This window comes from Vicugna pacos, chromosome 33 (assembly GCF_048564905.1).
Source record: "Vicugna pacos chromosome 33, VicPac4, whole genome shotgun sequence".
NCBI classification, from domain to species: Eukaryota; Metazoa; Chordata; class Mammalia; order Artiodactyla; family Camelidae; genus Vicugna; species Vicugna pacos.
The window spans coordinates 3,468,391-3,486,432 of NC_133019.1; the positions used below are offsets into that span (position 1 = coordinate 3,468,391).

Genomic DNA, 18,042 nt, shown 5'->3' on the forward strand with positions numbered 1-18,042 from the left:
AGGTCTTCTGCCCATTTTTTTGACTAGGCTGTTTGTTTTTTTGATATTGAATTGTATGAGCTGTTTGTATATTTTGGAAATTAACCCCTTTGTCAATTGCATTGTTTATGAATATTTTCTCCCATTCTGTAGGTTGTTGTCTCATTTTATTTTGTTTTGCTGTGCAAGAGCTTTTAAGTTTGATTAGGTCCCATTTGTTTATTTTTGCTTTTGATTCTTTTGCCTTGAGAGACTGACCTAGGAAAATATTGTTACAATTTATGTCGGAGAATGTTTTGACTATGGTTCTCTTCTAGGAGTTTTATGGTCTCATGTCTTATATTTAAGTCTTTAAACCCAGCAGCCTCTTAAGGTTGTAGATTAAATACATGATGTCACCTCAGTCCTTTAAAGAACTTATGATGAAGACAACGATGATGCTAGTAATAAAAATAAATATTACGCACTTACTCAATGCCAGGCGTTCTACTACTGGTCTCATATACACATTGTTCCATTTAATCCTCACAACAACCTATGAGGTAAGTCTTGTGCCCATTTTACAGGTTAAAGATAAAGAAACACAGGTTCAGAGAAGTTTATTAACTTGCTAAGCAGTGGAGCCAAGATTCTGAGCCAAATCTGACTCCAAAGCGTATGGTCTACTTCCCTGAGTGCAGTTGGAGAGGCAAGCCGGGCTCAAGTGAAAATGCACAGTAATTGAAGAGTAGATGTTTTTTGGCAGTGGGTACAAAGCCATGAGGGATAGCTAAGGTGTGAGATGTCAGAACCGAGATTCGAAAGGATCTTGGCAGACTGGAGGGACGGAAAATGCAGTAAAATGAAATTTACTGGAGGTAAATGCCCATTTACGTAAAAACCAGCTAAGTCTTGAGGAGGAGACACATGGTTCAGTACGCTCTTTGAGAGGACACGAGGACTCAGGGGTTTCAGTTACCTACACCCGCAGAACGGGTCTGCAGTAGAACATGGCAGTTGTCAGCACAAAGCAAGGCTGGCCATGTGAGAAATGATTCAGTGAATTAGAGGTTTTGGTCTTGACATACTGGAGCAACTGTCTTCAAGTGGCAGAGGGTAGACTGACTTTGTCTAACCTGAGTGGAAAGTCGGGGAGGGCTTGACCCCACCTGAGCCACCCGTGAGCTAGTCCAAAGCCATGGGGCTGCCTGCTGGGTGCAGCAGTGAACTGCGAAGCCAGGCTGCACGGTGTCGTGGAGCGGGAGGTCAGAGCAGAGAACAGAGATGGTTCAGGAGAAAGCGGAGGATGACAGGGTTTATTTGGAAGATTGCTGAGGGGAGAGCATTCTAGGTGGGGAAAGATAAAGAAAAGGGGAGTAGACATTTGGAGACATGTGTCTTATTTATTGAACAGGAAGGGGACATGGCTTGAGTATGACTAATCACGCTAACGGGGCAGGGGAAATTGGCTGCGTAAGAGGAATCTGGGCGGTATACAGCCCCTGACGCTTATTTAGGAGGAGAGAGACCTTTTTAAGGTGCCATTTATTTTCTGCCCGTGTACTTGGTAAAGTTGCATTAATCCAACGCATGACCCAAACCGTGACTTACTTGCAAAAGACCACCTTCAGCGTGATGAAACAAACGGGCATCTCTGTCCTTCTTACTTACAAACCTCTGCCTCTGGAGTGTGTGAAAGGAGAGCCGTTACCCATTGAATCCCACCAGCTGCATCCTGGACCACATGTTCAGTTCAAAGCCACGTGGTTGACAGTGGGTCAGGTCTCTCCACCTGCGCTATGTTGTGGCCACCCTGCAAAGGCAGGAGGGACCCCCCCACCTGAAACCGAGTGCCACTGTAGAGACTAGTGATGGCACCTGTGTTCTAAGAGGTCATGGAAAGGGTGACTTCCATATTCAGAGTCTCTGGGGGGACAGGGCAGGCCTGTCAAGCAGGTTTGGAAGAGCTTGAGAGAGCAAGGAAATGGGACTTGAGGTGAAGGGGTGGGGTCAGCATGTGGGTCCCGAGCACATGGCCAGGGCCTTGTGGGGTTTGAATCTCTCGCTGGCACCAGAGGAGCCCAGATGTGGGACTGAAACAGCGAAGATGAGCACAGACTGCTCATTACCACCCAGGATGGGAACGGAGGTGATTTCTCCAGGGCCTGGAAGGGAGCTGGTGTGCAGAGCCTCTTCCACCGAGACCTGGGTTCTGTGTGCACAGGTGCCCGCTGACTCAGACGGACAGTGCTAATGGCTTTACGATTAATCATTGTCCAGGCCTCATTGCCGGTGCACAACCAGGTCTTGCCTTCAATTGAGGGTGTGGATGGCTCAGACCCTCTGGCAACCCTGCAGAACCCCATGGGAAGACTGGAGGCCAAGGAGGAGGAAGAGGAGGAAGAGGATGAGGATTCTGAGGATGATGAGGAGGAAGACGGTGAAGACACTGACCTGGATGACTGGGAACCTGATCCCCCCCGGCCCTTCGACCCGCATGACCTGTGTAAGTATGAGCTGCTCCCTGTGAGAGTCTGCACCCGGAAGCAGGCGGGCTGACCTTTGCCGGGGGCACCCTGTGTGCAGTCGTTGCCCCTCGGCGTGCATCTCCGCCCCCCCGTCCTCAGGTAGCGGGTCACGGAGGCACTGACCCTGGCGCTGGAGTTGTGACTTCACTGATGAGCAGGCTGAAGCCCGGAAGAAGCCGGGCAGCCTGCTCTGTGGCCCAGGGGTGGGGGCTGGGGGGTCAGGCATATGCCTCAGCCTCTGATCCCAGAGCTCCAGCTACTGAACCATGACTCTGTCCCATCCAGGAGATCCAGCCGTTTCCGCTTTCACAAGTTCCTCTGCTACCAAACTCTCTTTGTAACAACCTTTAAAAACTGTTATAAAAAGAAGCCTGTGAAACTCCGGGCACTAGCGTTCTACATTTTTTCTTTTCACTTTGTTTATTTTTTTAATGGAGGTGTTGGGGATCAAACCCAGGACCTCATGCATACTAAGCATGTGCTCAACCACTGAGCTACCCCAGCGCTCTGCATTTGTTAACTCGAGTAATGCTCTCTATGGTCTTGTGAAGCCAGCAGCTTTCCTGAGGTCATGCTCGGCGGTTGTACGGATCAGGATTCAAACTCAGGTGGTCTGGCTCCAGGTGCCCACGGTCATCCTGTCTGTCCATACTGTCTGCTTGTGGGGTCCTGCTCCCACCTGCCAAGTCATTGCTGCTGGCCATCAGTTTTCACACATATGTGGCAAAGTCCTTATCTCCTCTTTTGAGTTACTGTGGCTCTGCCGAGCTTTGTGGCCGCACCATATTTCTCCCGGGACCGTCTGTGTGGTGGTGGTGAGCCAGTGTGTATGGGGCTGGTGTTCATCTCCACGCCCCATAGAGAACTTCCTCATTCTGTTTTTCTTTGAATTCGTAAATTTTCAAGGCAGTGCCTTAGTCAAACATACATAAAGTCACTTTGTCCTGTAAGTATTAATAAAAAGGAGCTCTCCATTATCAGAGAACCGTAGAAACTGAAAATACCTCTCCCTAAGCTGGGTCATCACGTGGCTAGGGTTGGGCAAAACATGTTTGGTTCATTAGCTTTGTTAAGGGTCACGAGTGTGATCTCTGTGTGGGCCAGGCACTCTTCTTGTTTCGCAGCTTTACACATCTCGTCCTGGTGGTCAGCTGACAGAGGGGTGACACGGGGAGAGAGGGGCTGTGTGGGGGTGCGAGGCTGGCTGCCCACTCCCAGGATGAGCTGCAGATACGTGTCCGGGCTGGGCTGACTGTGCCATCCAAGTGAACGAAGCATTATCTGGCTTCACCCAAAATGCACGGGAGTCTCAAACTCCACGGCACTTTTCCTGTGTGATTTAGACGCCCAGGCAACACGGCTTCCACGCTCCTTTCGAGGAAACTGATTAGAAGTGTTGTCAGGTTTCCTAAAAACCGCTTTACTGAGATATAATTTATGTACTATAAAATGCACCTATTTCGTCTCATCGGAGTTTGCAACATTTAGCCGAATAAGCTCTTCTTTTCTGACATGTTATGCTTGGTTTGTAAATTTGGTGCCCACTCTTCCAGTGAATATCCAGTGCAGAAATAAGCCACGGCCTGCGTATGATTTCTGACAGGCCATGAGCTGGTTCCGCCTGGCTTGAGAGGAAAACCGCAGGATTTTCCGGGTCTCTGCTGAGTCAGGTGTTACAACTGAGCGGGCAGGGCTGTCACAGGCGTTAGTGAATTTTGGCTTGACAACGCAGATCTGGGGATTTTTCCGCTTCGGGCTCCCCGAGGCCGCCCCGCTGAGGATGTCTCTGTCGCGCAGGGTGCGAGGAGTGCAACAACGCCCACTCTTCCGTGTGCCCGAAGCACGGCCCGCTGCACCCGATCCCCAACCGGCCGGTGCTGACGCGCGCGCGGGCCAGCCTGCCCCTGGTGCTCTACATCGACCGCTTCCTGGGGGGCGTGTTCTCCAAGAGGCGCATCCCCAAGCGCACCCAGTTCGGCCCCGTGGAGGGGCCGCTGGTCCGGGAGGCCGAGCTGAAGGACTGTTACATCCACCTCAAGGTAATCTGGGCTGCGCCCGATTCACCCTCGTTCCCGTGGTCCGTGCGGGGCGCGCGCTTCCCCAGCGCGTAGCGTTCTTGGCTGCTGCTTTTCTTTCCAGGCTTGACTTGTTTTGAGTGGAGACGTTTCCTGTCTCTCGATAGCGCGGAGGTTGTAGTTCCAGACCCCTGAGCATTCTGGGACTGATTCTGGGAGGCGTGGTTCTTAGGGGCTGGGCCGTCCGCGGGGCTGCCTTAACCAAATCCACAGACTGGCAGGCAGACCGTGGTTCTCAGTCCTGGAGGCTGGAAGTCCCAGCGCAAGGTGCAGGCACGGTTGGCCCCCTCTGGGGCCACTCTCCTTGGCCTGCAGGTGGCTGCCCCCTGGCTGCCTTGGCACATGGTTGGCCCTGTCTGCAAGGTGCTTCTGATGTGTCGCTGTGTGTCCTGATCTCTCCTGTGAGGACACCGGTCAGATGGGGTTGGGACCCACTCTAATGATGTGATCACCCACTTCAAAATCCTCCGTCCAAAAACAGTCACATTCTGAGCTCCTGGGGGCTTAGGGCTTCAACATTTGAACTTTGGAGGACACAATTCAGCCCATAATAGGGGCTTTGACGGCTTTTTTTCCCCCCCAAATTGATTTTGGAATATAAAGAGAATTGCAGAGACTCATGTTACCTGTTGAGTGCCCACAAAGTTTTCAGGAAAAGCTCTTTTCAATTTTTGAAACAGGTCTGTCTTGCTGAATCTTTTGTTAAAAAATAGTTTGCGGTATTTACACTGATGCCCGTTCCTTATGTGTGATGCTTTTGCTTCTGTCCAACCCCTCTGCTGTCTGCTTCCTGGAGAGCCAGGAAGCGGGGTGGGAAGGGAGAACACCTGGGGTGTTTTTTAAGAAATCAGCAGCTGTTGTGGGGAGATTTCCTTGGTGAGTGCTCAAGATGGCCAGGAACGACAATTCCTCTGTCAAGAGGAAGACCTGCCACCAGGCTGCGCCTTGTAAATGAATGCAGTTGAATCCCTAAGGGAAGCAACTTGCAATGAACTGGAGAGCAGGTTGCTTGCATTTTCTGGCTTATTAGTAGCTTTTTTTTTGTTTGGTGTGTTAGTTGATGATCAAATACCAACCAAAGCTATGGTCAGCATTAACCTTCAGATTTTGCTGGGTAATCCTCCTGCAAGTTTGTCTTCAGAAAGTGTCCTTTCCCTTTTACATTTGGCAAGACACAGTTCCAGTATCTTTCTAGACACAAAGGGAAGAAGCAGTGTACACGGCTGATTCAGGGAGCAACGTCCTGTGTGGTATTTCGTGAGTGTGTATCGTATTAAAGCTTTTGTGTGTGTGGCTTTTTACTTCCCCTTTGGCTGCAGGTTTCTCTTGATAAAGGGGACAGAAAGGACAGGGATTTGCACGAGGACCTGTGGTTCGAGCTGTCCGACGAGACCCTGTGCAACTGGATGATGTTTGTGCGCCCGGCCCAGAACCACCTGGAGCAGAACCTGGTGGCCTACCAGTACGGCCACCACGTGTACTACACGACCATCAAGAATGTGGAGCCCAAGCAGGAGCTCAAGGTGCGGTGCGGGGCCGGCGGGGCCGGCGGGGCCTCTGTGAGGAGCAGCAATCGCTTCATGCTTTTCATACTTTTACTTTTTCCTTGAAGTGGGAGTCTTAAAAAAAACGGTCCTTTTCTTATAATTCACTTGCTTGTTGAGGACCTGCTGTGTGCTGTACACTTCTGATAATACCACAAATAAAACAGGGTGAGAAGTATTTGACTCTTGGGTCTGTCAGAGGCTTCCTGAGGCATTAGGCCCAGCGGTAAGGAAGTCCTTGCTCTGTGGAGCAGACGTGCGTGTGGATAGCGTGGTTACAGGTGGGGTCACGTACCATCTTTACAGTCTAGAGGGGAATTAGCTGGGAACCAGGAGAGCCTGTAAAATGGAATTCAGATGTGTGAGTAAGTTTCTTTTCTTTATCTGAACACTCATTTTACCTCCAAAATTCTATGCACTGACTTCTGACTTGAGGAATGTTTTTCAAGGATAGCTCTCTGTAGGAGTTTGAGTATTAACTCTTGATGATATAATGGAAGTTCTGCGATGATTCTAAGGGAACATTCCCCATCCTCTTTAAACCTGGTTAGGAACATGGTCAAAAGAAGGGGTCAAAATGTAAAAGATATAAACGAAAAATATGTGAGAAATGATTGCTTTGGTCCACGGACACTGTTAGCACCGTGTCGCAATGTCGCAAAGTGAGAAATGGGTGCCTCTTACAGGAGAACAGAGACCTGGACTTTGTTAAAAAGTTGTACAAAACCTGTGTCTTTGTAACCGCCTGGTAGTTAATCTATAAACCCCAAAGAAGATATGTGGGAGATCCACTTCTCACACCTGGATCCCAGCAGATTCTTAACACTTCCCAGCTGGAGGGGAGAATACTTTCTCTTTTAAAGCAGGAGGTAGAATTGTAGCGGTCCAGACAGACAGAAACAATTAAATAAGGATGTAATATCTCAGTATAGTGAACAACCCAAACAAGAAAGCAGCAGAATGGGGGAAATATTTGTAATACACATTAGAAGTTTTGAGTATAAAAACAGAGAGGGTTGTCTGTCTCTAACCTCACCACATCCAAAGGACGAACAGACAAATGCGGAGAATAGACTTTATTTGGAGGAGGAGTCAAATAGTAAAGAAATGTTAACATTTAAAAAAAATGTTGATAATTTAAAAACCCTTAAAACAACTGTGAGTTAGTTTTTTTGTTAATTTACATTAGCGAAAATAAACATACAGTACAAGGAATGTGAGGGTTTAAAAAAATAGAGATATTTGTTACAGAATTGCAACATTTTATAGAATATTTCCGACAGTAGGCAGCAAAAATGTTCTTGACTGCGGAAACCCAATCCTTGGAAATTAGTCTGAGGAAATAATTATAAGCAAAGATTGAGCTGGATGTGTTAGAATTTTGTGCTGTCACGTTTTACGAACTCAAACATTAAGATGCACCATTATTTTACACACCATTAAGGAAAGAAAACGCTGCCAGTGAAGCTATGTTCCAGTGCTTATTTTAATCACCAGAAATAGTTATTTTATATTTATTGCAGGAGCTGTTTTGGAATTATTTAGACATAATTTTGAAATCACATTACACTTATGCATACATAAAAAGGCACATTATAGGCAAAATAAATTGGTTAAGGTGTAACTGCTTTGCACGCAGCCTGACTGTTTTCTTTAACTGAATCCTGTTTTACTTTGTCATGGATGTTAACGCTTCTGTAAATCTGTCATCTCTGCCATTAAGGTCTTGATGATGACGCAGTGTTTTTAAAGTCAGTGCCCCACTATCGCCCCTGGGCTGTTTTTCCAACCCCTGATAGCCTTTCTACAGGTTTTCATTCTTTGCCTTCCCTTTGACCGAACCCATTATGTGTCTTTTTGCTCAACTGAAACATATGTCCTTGGAAGTTAATTGTTTTTCAATGAAGTCAGTAGGAAGTTTCTGAGCACCTGATGTTTGATACATTAATGAGAGGTCCTGCAGGGTGATCACACCAGCCTTGCACTATTCTGAAGTGAAGGAGCAGATAACCGGAGAGGCGCCTGTTTAGCTGGGACAATAGGGGAGGCCTTGCTGAAGAGGTGACGGTGGGGCTGAGAACTGGGACATGAGGGGGCTGGCAGCAGGGAAGGATGGGGGAAGGACCCAACACTCTTGCAGTGAAACAGCCAGGGCAGAGGCTGGGGTGGGAAAGAACCTGGCACGTTTGAGGAACTGAAGGCGAGCCCTCCCGCTGAAGGTGGTTCAGGGAGAGCAGTGGGAGCCCTTGGACATCACGGAGCCCTTGGGAGACCAGCGTGTCAGGCTTATTACCAAACAAGAAGCTGTCGCAGGCTGTCAGGCACGGGAGGGATGAAATCAGATTGTGGTTTAAGGAGACCATTGGGGTCCTATGTGGGGAACAGAATGGAGGGAGCAAGAGTCGGGAGAGAGGCACGTTAGAAAGCCGGATCAGAGCTGTCCTGGCCTGCATCTCGGTGCGTGCATCTGAGTAGGCCTCAGTTCTTCCTAGAGGGCCACGGGAGAGAACTGAGAAAGAAAAGATACCTTTCAGACTTCAAGTCTGAGCCACCGGGTGGGGGGGGAGGGAGGCTCTTTACTGAGATGGGAAGGTGGGTGGGGGTGGGTGAGAAGTCAGTTCTGGACACGATGCAACCGGCAGGCAGTAGAGTCTGGGATGGCATGGTGATTTGGGGGTCATTAGCATAGAGCTGGTTGCAAATGGATGTGCCGACCGTAGGGAGAAATAAGAAGGCCCTGGACTTGGACTGTTGAGAAGTGAGGGTGAGGAAGGAGGGGCAGCCCAGGAGACTGAGCAGAAGCAGCCAGGGCAGGGAGGAGGGGGCAGGACGGGGCAGGGAGGAGGGGGCAGGACAGGGCAGAGCCTCAGGAGGGCAGGGTAGCTCTGGCAGTGGTCGTTGGTGATCCCGGAGAGACGTCCAGTGACGTGTCACGTGGGAGCCTTGATGATCACAGCTGTGTAAAACCTGTGTTTAAATACAGAGAAGAAAATCTGAAGAGGCTATGTTTTGTTTAGATTAAGAGACTATTAATATTATTATCCCCTGTGAAGTTGTCCTAATAACAGAAACCATTTTTTAAAAAGGAAAAAAAAAAACACGCAGTGCTTCATGGCGAGTGCACTGTACCGACCGTCCATCTGCAGCAGGCGCTAACCGGGTGGGCTCACAGGGCGGCTTTTTTTTTTTGTTGTTGTTGTTGTTTATCGCGGGCTGTGAAAAAGCCTGAACTGTTTTATGTGAGCAGGAGAAAGAATTTAAGCCCGTGAAGCACGTCCCGTGATGTCCTTGGTCCTTGATGCCGTCCTTGGTTCTTGCAGGTGTGGTACGCGGCGTCCTACGCTGAGTTTGTGAACCAGAAAATTCACGACATTTCTGAGGAAGAAAGGAAAGGTGCTGCGACTTTTTAATACTTTGTATTTTATGTATTGGTTCTAAATTGTGTGTATTACGTCTTGATGCAGTCTCTAGTCTATCTCTGTGTACTTAAGATACTCCAGTAGGTTTTTCAGACCTACACATCCCTGCCTAATTCTAGGGTCAAATGACAATGATGTATTTACATTTCTCTCATGGAGAGCTGGAAAGTAGTATTTAATATAATGAAAACCTCCAAATACTAAATTAGGACCTAGATCAGAGGATGATCCCTGTCTAGACTGAATCATCTCTGAGGACACGGCAGGGCAGACATTGACTTCGTTTTCAAAGTAAATGTCACAGAAGTACAATCTATGCACAGAAAAGTGCACCCATCACAAGTAACAGCCCAGTGAACCTTCACAGCATGGGCACACCTGGGTAGCCCACCCAGCTCCAGATCCATAGCATGGCCGCAGCCCCAGGAGTCCCCCACACCTTCCTCTGACTGCTCCTCACTCCCCAAGTATAACTAATCTCCTGGCTTCCAACACCACAGGTAGGATATGCATGTTACTGACCCCTGTACAAATGGAATTATATGACACATACACTTCTGGTGTCTGGGAATCTTTTGTTCGTTTGATTCTTCCATGCTGTTGTGTGTGACTGTAATTTGTTCATTCTCATTGCCGTTTGGTGTTCTAGTGCATGAGTGTACCACAATCCATTTATCTATTTTACTGTAGAAATTTGGGTTGCACAATGCAGTTCTGACACTGACTGCCTGGAGTTAGGTTGCATTTCATGGGCCAAGGGCAGAGTCCCCTGCAAGATTCTCCCCACTTCAGACACCAGCCTCAAGCTGGTCCTGTGCCCCCGGCACTTCTGACCAACTAGCTATAATTTAGGGAGTTCCCCCCACCCCCTTCGGTGTGATAATTCACTGGAATGACTCACAGAACTCAGAGAAGTTCCACACTTATGACCATCTTATAAAGGACAGGTATTAGGACCAGCAAATCACTTAGGGCAAGGTTTGAGAGGGCCCCAAACGTGAAGCTCCCCTGCCCTCAGGCTGAGTCACACCCCTGAAGCATTGATGTGTGCCTACCAACCAGGGAGGCTCCCCTGAGCTCCTGTGTCCGAAGCTTTTATCCAGCTTATCTTCACACAGGCGTGGTTGATTGGATCACTGGCCGGTGACTGAGTTTGCTCTCCACCCCCGCTCCCCTCCCTGCAGACACCACCTGGCGCAAAGCCCCAGCCCTGTCATCAGACAGGTGATCTTTCTGGCACAGCCAGCCCGTCCTGAGTTGTCTCGTTGGCATGAACTTGGATGTGGTCACTGATCACCAGATCACCAGGAGTAACAAAAGACACACCTATCACTTGGGAAATCCCAAAGATTTAGAGGAGGCTCCCCGCTCCCGTGCTAGGACGAAAGTCAGCAAAATTCTTTTTTTTTTTCCTCTTGATGGGTAACTTTATTGAATCAAAAGCCAAATGAGAAACCATTGTCGCTCTTATAAGCAGCCCTACAAATTGCCAAAGCTATAACCATCAAGAGAATCTCTAATTTTTTTTTTCATTTTTTGAAAATATGACAGCATCCCTACCTACGTAGAATCTTTATCCACTCTTAAAATTCTTTATTATGCAACAAGTCGTTTGCAGTTTGGGGATATTTTGAGGGTGCCACTGTGAACATTCTTACATGTCTTTAGCGAATTTGTGTGCGCATTTATATTGGGTGTACACGTGGGAGTGGAACCTGCTGGTCATAGGGTTTGCATATAATCAGTCTGAATAGGTACTTCTGAACATTTCCTGAAAGTAATTATACTGGGCATTAATTTTTGAGTTATTTGTGATAAAATCTACCCTCTGATTATGAAACTTAGATCTGAATCACTAGGTTCTTTGAATACAGGTTTTAGTGTAGCACTTTGTCTTTCGTGTGTGTGTGTGTGTGTGTGTGTGTGTGTGTGTGTGTTGGGGGTGGGAGAGAGGGTACAGAAGGGTGTTTGTTCCCTTGATGTCTTATGTGAATGTATCAGAAAGGAGGATCCTAAAAACTGCTGTCTGTCAAACTCTAGCCTTTGAGTTTTTAACGAAGCAGCACTGCGAACAGCGGACTTCGGGTGTTTGTGAGCACGGGGCTGTGTGAGATGAGTGTGGGGGAGACCGGGCTTTGGAGCTTCATTGGTGCTTCATTGGTCACCAGCCTTCATGGTTCCTCCCCTGTGATGCAGTTCTTCGAGAGCAGGAGAAGAACTGGCCCTGCTACGAGTGTAACCGCCGCTTTATCAGCTCGGAGCAGCTGCAGCAGCATCTCAACTCTCACGACGAGAAACTGGACGTGTTTAGCAGGTACGACGAGCGGGGAGGGGTCACAAACCCCGTCTTTAAAGGGCCGCTGCCATTTCCGGATTGCCGACGAGCTGATGCGCGCGCATGCGTGTGCGTGCGTGTGCGTGCGTGCGTATACATGTGCGTGCGCGCACGTGTACATGTGCGTGCATGTGTTTGTGTGCGTGCTGTGCGCGCGCGCACGTGTACATGTGCGTGCGTGTACATGTGCGTGTCTGCGCGCGTGCGTGCGTGTGTATGGACAGGTAACCGGGTCGGCTGCGGGGGGCCTTTGTCACCCGTCATTTCCCCGTGTCCCTCCGTCTTCTCCGGCATAACCGGTACCCAGCCATGGGAGATCTTTCCACCGCGGTAAGATCTCCCCTGGCTAGAGATTCTGAAATAGGAACTTGTGAAACGGTGTACCCCTTTGACATCATCTGCATTTCTGATTTTCAAACTCTTTTCAGAGGTAGGATTCCTTCATCAGACTAAGTCATGGTGGATTTCCACTGTGTGAGAAAGATAGATGAAGGAGAACCTGGCAGGCGGGGTAGGCGGCAGCTAGGTCAGGCAGGCAAGAAATCTGGACGTCGTTCTGTATCTTCAGAGGGTGCTGATCGAATCCTGCTGTGCTGTCGATTGAGTATTTCTAAATGTCACTGTGGACAAACAGCTTATCTTGGAGCAAAAGTGAAGACAGGGAGTCCAGCTGGAAGCTACTTGAGCAGTTCAGATGAACAATGAGAGTGGTTTGGGATGGGGTGGTACCAACAGGACAGATGTGGGGTTGCTGGCTTTTACAGGATTTGAAAAGAGAGGAGACGGTGTGAAATGGTGCTGAGGAATGTGGGAGGAAGATGTTCCAGGCAAGTCCCGGGTGATCGCCTGTGACATTAAGAGCTCCCTTGAGGCTCACGGTCCTGAAACAAAAGCGAGTCCCGAGCACTGCTGTTGCCCAGTGTCTTTCCCTGAGAGGGTGCCAGTGCAGAGCGGCGGGGGGCTGGATGGCATGGGGGTGTGGGCTCACCAAGCGTGATGAAGCAGCGGTGGGGCGGCTAGGAGTGACTGCAGTGAGTGACTTTGGAGTTTATGAGTGGAAGGAGGGAGAGAAGATGTGCACAGGATGCAAATAGGTGACGGAGGATCAGATTGGAGATGGGAGAGAGGAGGAAGGATTGTTGAGTCCAGCGTCGGGGGCGTGAGCTGGGAAGTCTGGAGGCGGCGTCAGAGTGTCAGGGCGTGGGGCTGGGGGACTGGGGGTTCTGTATGCACCGGGGATGATGCGGTCTGGGGTGTGAGCCAGGAGCCAGCGTCTGGGGTGGGTGGAGGACGTGATGAGGGTCCCGTCACTCCCTCCTGGACACCCCTAAAACTCTGGCACGGCTCTATTAGAACACTTTGTATATTATGTTGTGGGTTTGGCTTATATGCCTGCTGCCTCTGCCGAACTTCCGAGGGTAAAAACTGCTGCATTTAACTGGCCGTCGTTAGCACCTAGCACAGTGCATGACACGCAGTAGATAAAAATGTTTGTTAGCCAACTGTTAAAAGAAACTTGAGGCAATTAGGAAAGCATGAACCTTGACTAGATTTAATAATAGTGAGCAACTGTCAGTTATTTTTTAGGTGTGATCGTGGTATTGTGTGTACATATATATATATATGCCCTTATGTTTTAGAGATACATACTGGAATATTAACAGATGAAATGATGTCTGGGATTTACTTCAAGATAGTCTAATGGGTATGTGGGTGCAGATATAGATGGAATGAAATTGCCCGTGAGTTGATAAGGACTGAAATGAGGGGTAATGTGTACGCTGGGCTCGTTATAGTGTTCTCCATATTTGTGTAGGTTCAGAATTCCCTGTAATACAGAATCTTTTAAAAGTTCTTGGAAAAATACATAACTTTTGTATAATTGTTAAATGGGTGAGCGGAAGAGTAAAGCGCAGATCTGATTGAGTTTATACACATCTCACACACACGCGTCTTCTAAAAGGGGTTTTAATAACACACTCTGAATCCCCTTTATTAAGGAGTTTTTGTATGTTAGACACCTGTTAAAGGGGATAAAACTTATTTGGTTGTTTATGAGACATGCTATGGAACCTTTGAATTAGGAATTTGTTCTGACCTTCCAGAGCTTCTAGTAAAGCAAGAAAGTTCCTTTGACTCCAGCCACATTCCGTGCAAGGGATCTGAAGTGAGCAAGGGGAAAGAAGGAATTGGAAGACTGGAATCTTGTCTCTGGGATACACCAGGCTCAGCGTGTTCTGTCCTGTCTGCATTGCTCACAGAATTTCAGAGATGCGTTCGAGCCTTCAGAATTTTCAGTAGTGTCAAGAATTTTCAAAATAGTGTCAAGTACTCTGAATTCTTAAAGCTGCTTTTTTTTTCCTGAATAAGTTAAGACATCTTTTTGAGCTATACAGACGGCAAAGATGAGAAATTTAGAAAACATACATTGGCAAAACAGAACCAGGAAGAGAAATAAAGTGAGAGGAAATCAAGATTCGGTGTCAGTGAGGGTCATTTCTGGAAATATTTGTTATAGAGTATTATGTAACCGTGACTGTTTCTAACCCAATCTCTTGTCCCCAGAACGAGAGGCAGAGGAAGAGGACGAGGAAAGAGGCGGTTTGGCCCAGGTCGACGGCCAGGGCGCCCTCCAAAATTTATCCGCTTGGAAATAACCAGTGAAAACGGGGAGAAGTGTGATGATGGGGCCCAGGTAACGGGGGATGGGAAGGAAGGCGCTACTCTGGATGCTGGCTTCCAGGAGACAGGGTTTAAATACAGATACCTTTAGGGATTGATAGCCCATCTTGCGAGTGCTTTGCTGCCTTGTAATTAAATCTGACTAGAGGACAAAAAAGAATGTATTTTTAAATGTTACTTAGAGCAAACACCCAACTCTGCTGCCCTAAAGATTTGAAAATCCTTAAATTTCTAATTATTTTTGATTTATGTGTTTGTTTCACAGCTTATGTGCATTGAGGTTTATTATCATTATGTTTTCATTATACATTTTGACATTATTATGGGTATAATATATTTATATATTTTTTCTACTTGTATTATTGTTTTTGGTTTGAACTTCCATTTGCCTGACATTATTATTAATATCTGCATTCTGACTTTATTTGCCCCACCTCCCCAAGAAAATTAATACAAAAAAAAAAGATTTGAAACTGTCCAGAGATAGTTTTGGGAGACTTCGTTTAATTAGTTTAAACAATTAAAATCATGCTATTCCAGAAGAGTCCTGTCAGTCATATCCTCACAAAGCGATCTGGACTGTGTCACAGTTTTTACGCCCTGTGGGTGGTTGGTGGTTTGACTTCCTCAGGAGGAGGATGTTTTTACTGAGCGTGACGGCCCCAGCCACTGAGCACACGCGCAGCGGGCCTAGAGCCTAGCGCGCACCTCTGTCTGGCAGGGACGCGACTCCAGGTTGTTGAACTTTCAGGACTTGCTCCATTTTCCCACCAAGGAGCAGCTTGACGAGGCTGAGCCGGCGACCCTGAACGGGCTGGATCAGCCGGAGCCGCCCGCCCTCCCCATCCCGCCCCTGCCACAGGACCCCCAGGCCTCCCTGGAGCCCGAGCCGGAAACGCACAGCCTGCAGCTGCAGCCCCAGCACGAGGAGAGCGTGCTGCCCGCCCAGAGCACGCTGACGGCCGACGACATGCGCAGGGCCAAGCGCATCCGAGTAAGTGGGGAGCGCGGCCCCCCCGGCCCCGAGCGGGTTCTGCCCCTGCTGCAGGTGGCCAGCCCGTCGGTGCCCTGCTGCCCACCCTCTGCTTCCACATCACACATCTAGCCTAGCACACGCTCAAGCCCCTTAACTTTGGAAGAAAGTGTGAACATTTCTTGGGGGTCTTTGTGTCCCATGGCGGGTCCTAGGTTTGGTCTGTTTAGTAATGACACAGAAGCCGGGCTCCTGGCCACTTCTGGACCAGTGTAGTTAGAGTGGACAGCCCTCCGGATCCCTCAATTTACAGATTGGAAGTGGAGAGATGAGTACATTGAGTTATAACAGTTATTTACATGTAAACCAGGCTAACCTGTGCCTCATCAGAGCCCTCAAGTTATTTCTGGGTTTTGAATTTGGTTATCGACGGTTTCCAAGGGGAGACTGGCAGATGCCTTTCCTCATCGGAGCAGAGGGACCAGTGTCCGAGTTGATGTGCCAAGTGCAGCCTGCACACCAGGGAGAGTGGAGCTAAGCGCCAGGTTCGCAGGGCGGGCAGTGGCTCACCTGCCTGACCTGCGTCTTGACTTTGGGCCTCGCAGCTGCAGGGCCCCGTGGCTGCCGGCTTGAGTGTTTCATCCCCGTGTCACAGATGGCGCTGGGGTAGCTCCTGGCCCGCCGGGGACGCACGTGGAGAGCAGCGTGGTTTTGTGGGAAAAGTGCTGGTGCTGACAGCTTATATCTAGAAACGTTACTTAAACCCGAGGTCACGGCAGCAGGGTGTTCAAAGACTTCTCTCCTTAGTTCCTTATGTGCGGGTGAAGAGACTGTTTGTACAGCTTCCCAGGTGTTATAGTTTCTAAATGGATGATCATTTTAGCTTATGTTTCTTTTGGTCTTATTTGCCTGTAGGCTAGAAGGGACCTTGAAAAATAGTCTAGCTCGTGCCTTCCTGTAAAAATACATTTAAATATTTGGACCATGTGACAGCTTAGACGGACTCTGAGGCTAAATAGGCTTCATGAAGGTTCCGCTTATGGAAACTTATAAAACTGGTGGCTCCATGAATACTGTTTCAGAAGGATGAGTAAACATACATAAATACAGACCAGAAAGGCAGAAAGCTACGCGTACCTTCCGTCCATCATGCTACATGATTCCCCGATCTTGCATTCCACTCTCTTGCTCAGTGACTGTCTTTTCTGCTTTGGCCACTTGGATTTTTCACTAAGTCCAGAGAAATGCTTCCTAGATTTAATTTTTCTGAAGGAAGAAACTAGAGCCCACATGTCCAGTGAGGTGAGTGGGTGCAGACGCAGCACGGCTGTGCTCGTACTTGTGCTCTGGAATGAGCTGGGTGACTGGTTTTGCTATGAGATTCCTTGTGTCCGAGCGAGAGCCCTGTGCAGGTGGCTGTTGGAGGTCAGTCATAGCTGAGCTATTTTTTTTTTCCTCTCACACATTCTAAAAAGCAGGGCTATGTATTTTTTCATCTTTTCTATCCAGATTGGTAATGACCAACTGAAGGGAAGCCTTCCAACCCCATTGGTAATGTAACTATTTTTCTCTCCTCTAATGCTGCCTGCTCAGTTGGAGCTGCAGGTACGTTTGTTTCCTGTGTTTCACTCACATAACAAAATGTTATTTAAGTGTTTGCCTGACCTGCTGTTCTTTGCAACCTGTACTTACTAAGTCCTGGTAGAAACGACAATTTGGTTGCTACAGTCAATGCAAATTAGTTAATGCATAGTGATCATTTATTTTCCAACAGTCAGTCAGTATACTCTGTGCTCATGCACAGAACAAGGGGCAGGACTAAGTGATGTCCAAGGTCCCTTCTGGCTCCGAAACAGCTGAGTGACCTCTGCAGTGGCACTGAGCTCTAGCCGTACATTCAGCGCTGCGCCTGGTACACGATAGAGTTTTCACCTGCGTCCTGTCCTCCGGGATCTTACCGTCTAATTAGGGAGACGATGTTCGGGTAAGGTGGGTCCCAGTGAAGTGCTAAATTTAAAGGGATAGCCTGTAGCTGCTCCAGGAAGTTGGAAGAGTAAAAGGCCAAAGAAAGAGGAAGTCAGGGACTAGTTCACAGATGAAGTGAGACTTCAGCTGGTCCTTGAAAGAGAGGCAGGAGGAAGGGAGACTGTCTGAGAGGAAGGCCGCCACCGCGCAGAGGGCCGAGACACGGGACTGTGCTTGGTGCGGCCATGGGACAGGGCACACGTGAGCGTGACCCCAGCACGGGCGCCGACTGGAGGACAGTGGAGAGCGAGATATATTGTGCAGGGTATGCCAAAAAAGGTTTTGAAAACAAAACAGTCCACAGAAAAGTTCAAAAGGAAAAAAGGCCAACAACGGACATGATTGATTTCCTTTTAGCGTCAGGGTTCAAATAATATGAAGATTGGTCAGTAATTTAGGTGCCTTGAGCTATTAATATCAAACTTGTGAAACATATTGTGGTTTCTGTCTGCAGAGAATCTGTTGTGTCAGAATTCATTTCAGTTTGAGTCGAACCCCTTGCC

General features: G+C 48.3%; 1 protein-coding gene across 11 annotated transcripts in view; it reads left to right on the forward strand.

The window, feature by feature from the left end:
* Nucleotides 1-18,042, forward strand: part of PRDM10 (PR/SET domain 10) — a 74,558-nt gene that overhangs the window by 31,644 nt on the left and 24,872 nt on the right. For 9 of the 11 annotated variants that reach the window (XM_072953768.1, XM_072953765.1, XM_006211649.4 and 6 more), the window contains 7 exons: nucleotides 2,239-2,464; nucleotides 4,284-4,525; nucleotides 5,881-6,084; nucleotides 9,426-9,498; nucleotides 11,721-11,838; nucleotides 14,425-14,554; nucleotides 15,293-15,535. In XM_072953768.1, the coding sequence (XP_072809869.1) occupies nucleotides 2,239-2,464; nucleotides 4,284-4,525; nucleotides 5,881-6,084; nucleotides 9,426-9,498; nucleotides 11,721-11,838; nucleotides 14,425-14,554; nucleotides 15,293-15,535 (1,236 nt within the window). The remainder of the gene's footprint in view (nucleotides 1-2,238; nucleotides 2,465-4,283; nucleotides 4,526-5,880; nucleotides 6,085-9,425; nucleotides 9,499-11,720; nucleotides 11,839-14,424; nucleotides 14,555-15,292; nucleotides 15,536-18,042) is intronic. The other 2 variants (XM_031670348.2, XM_072953772.1) reach the window with 2 other exon arrangements.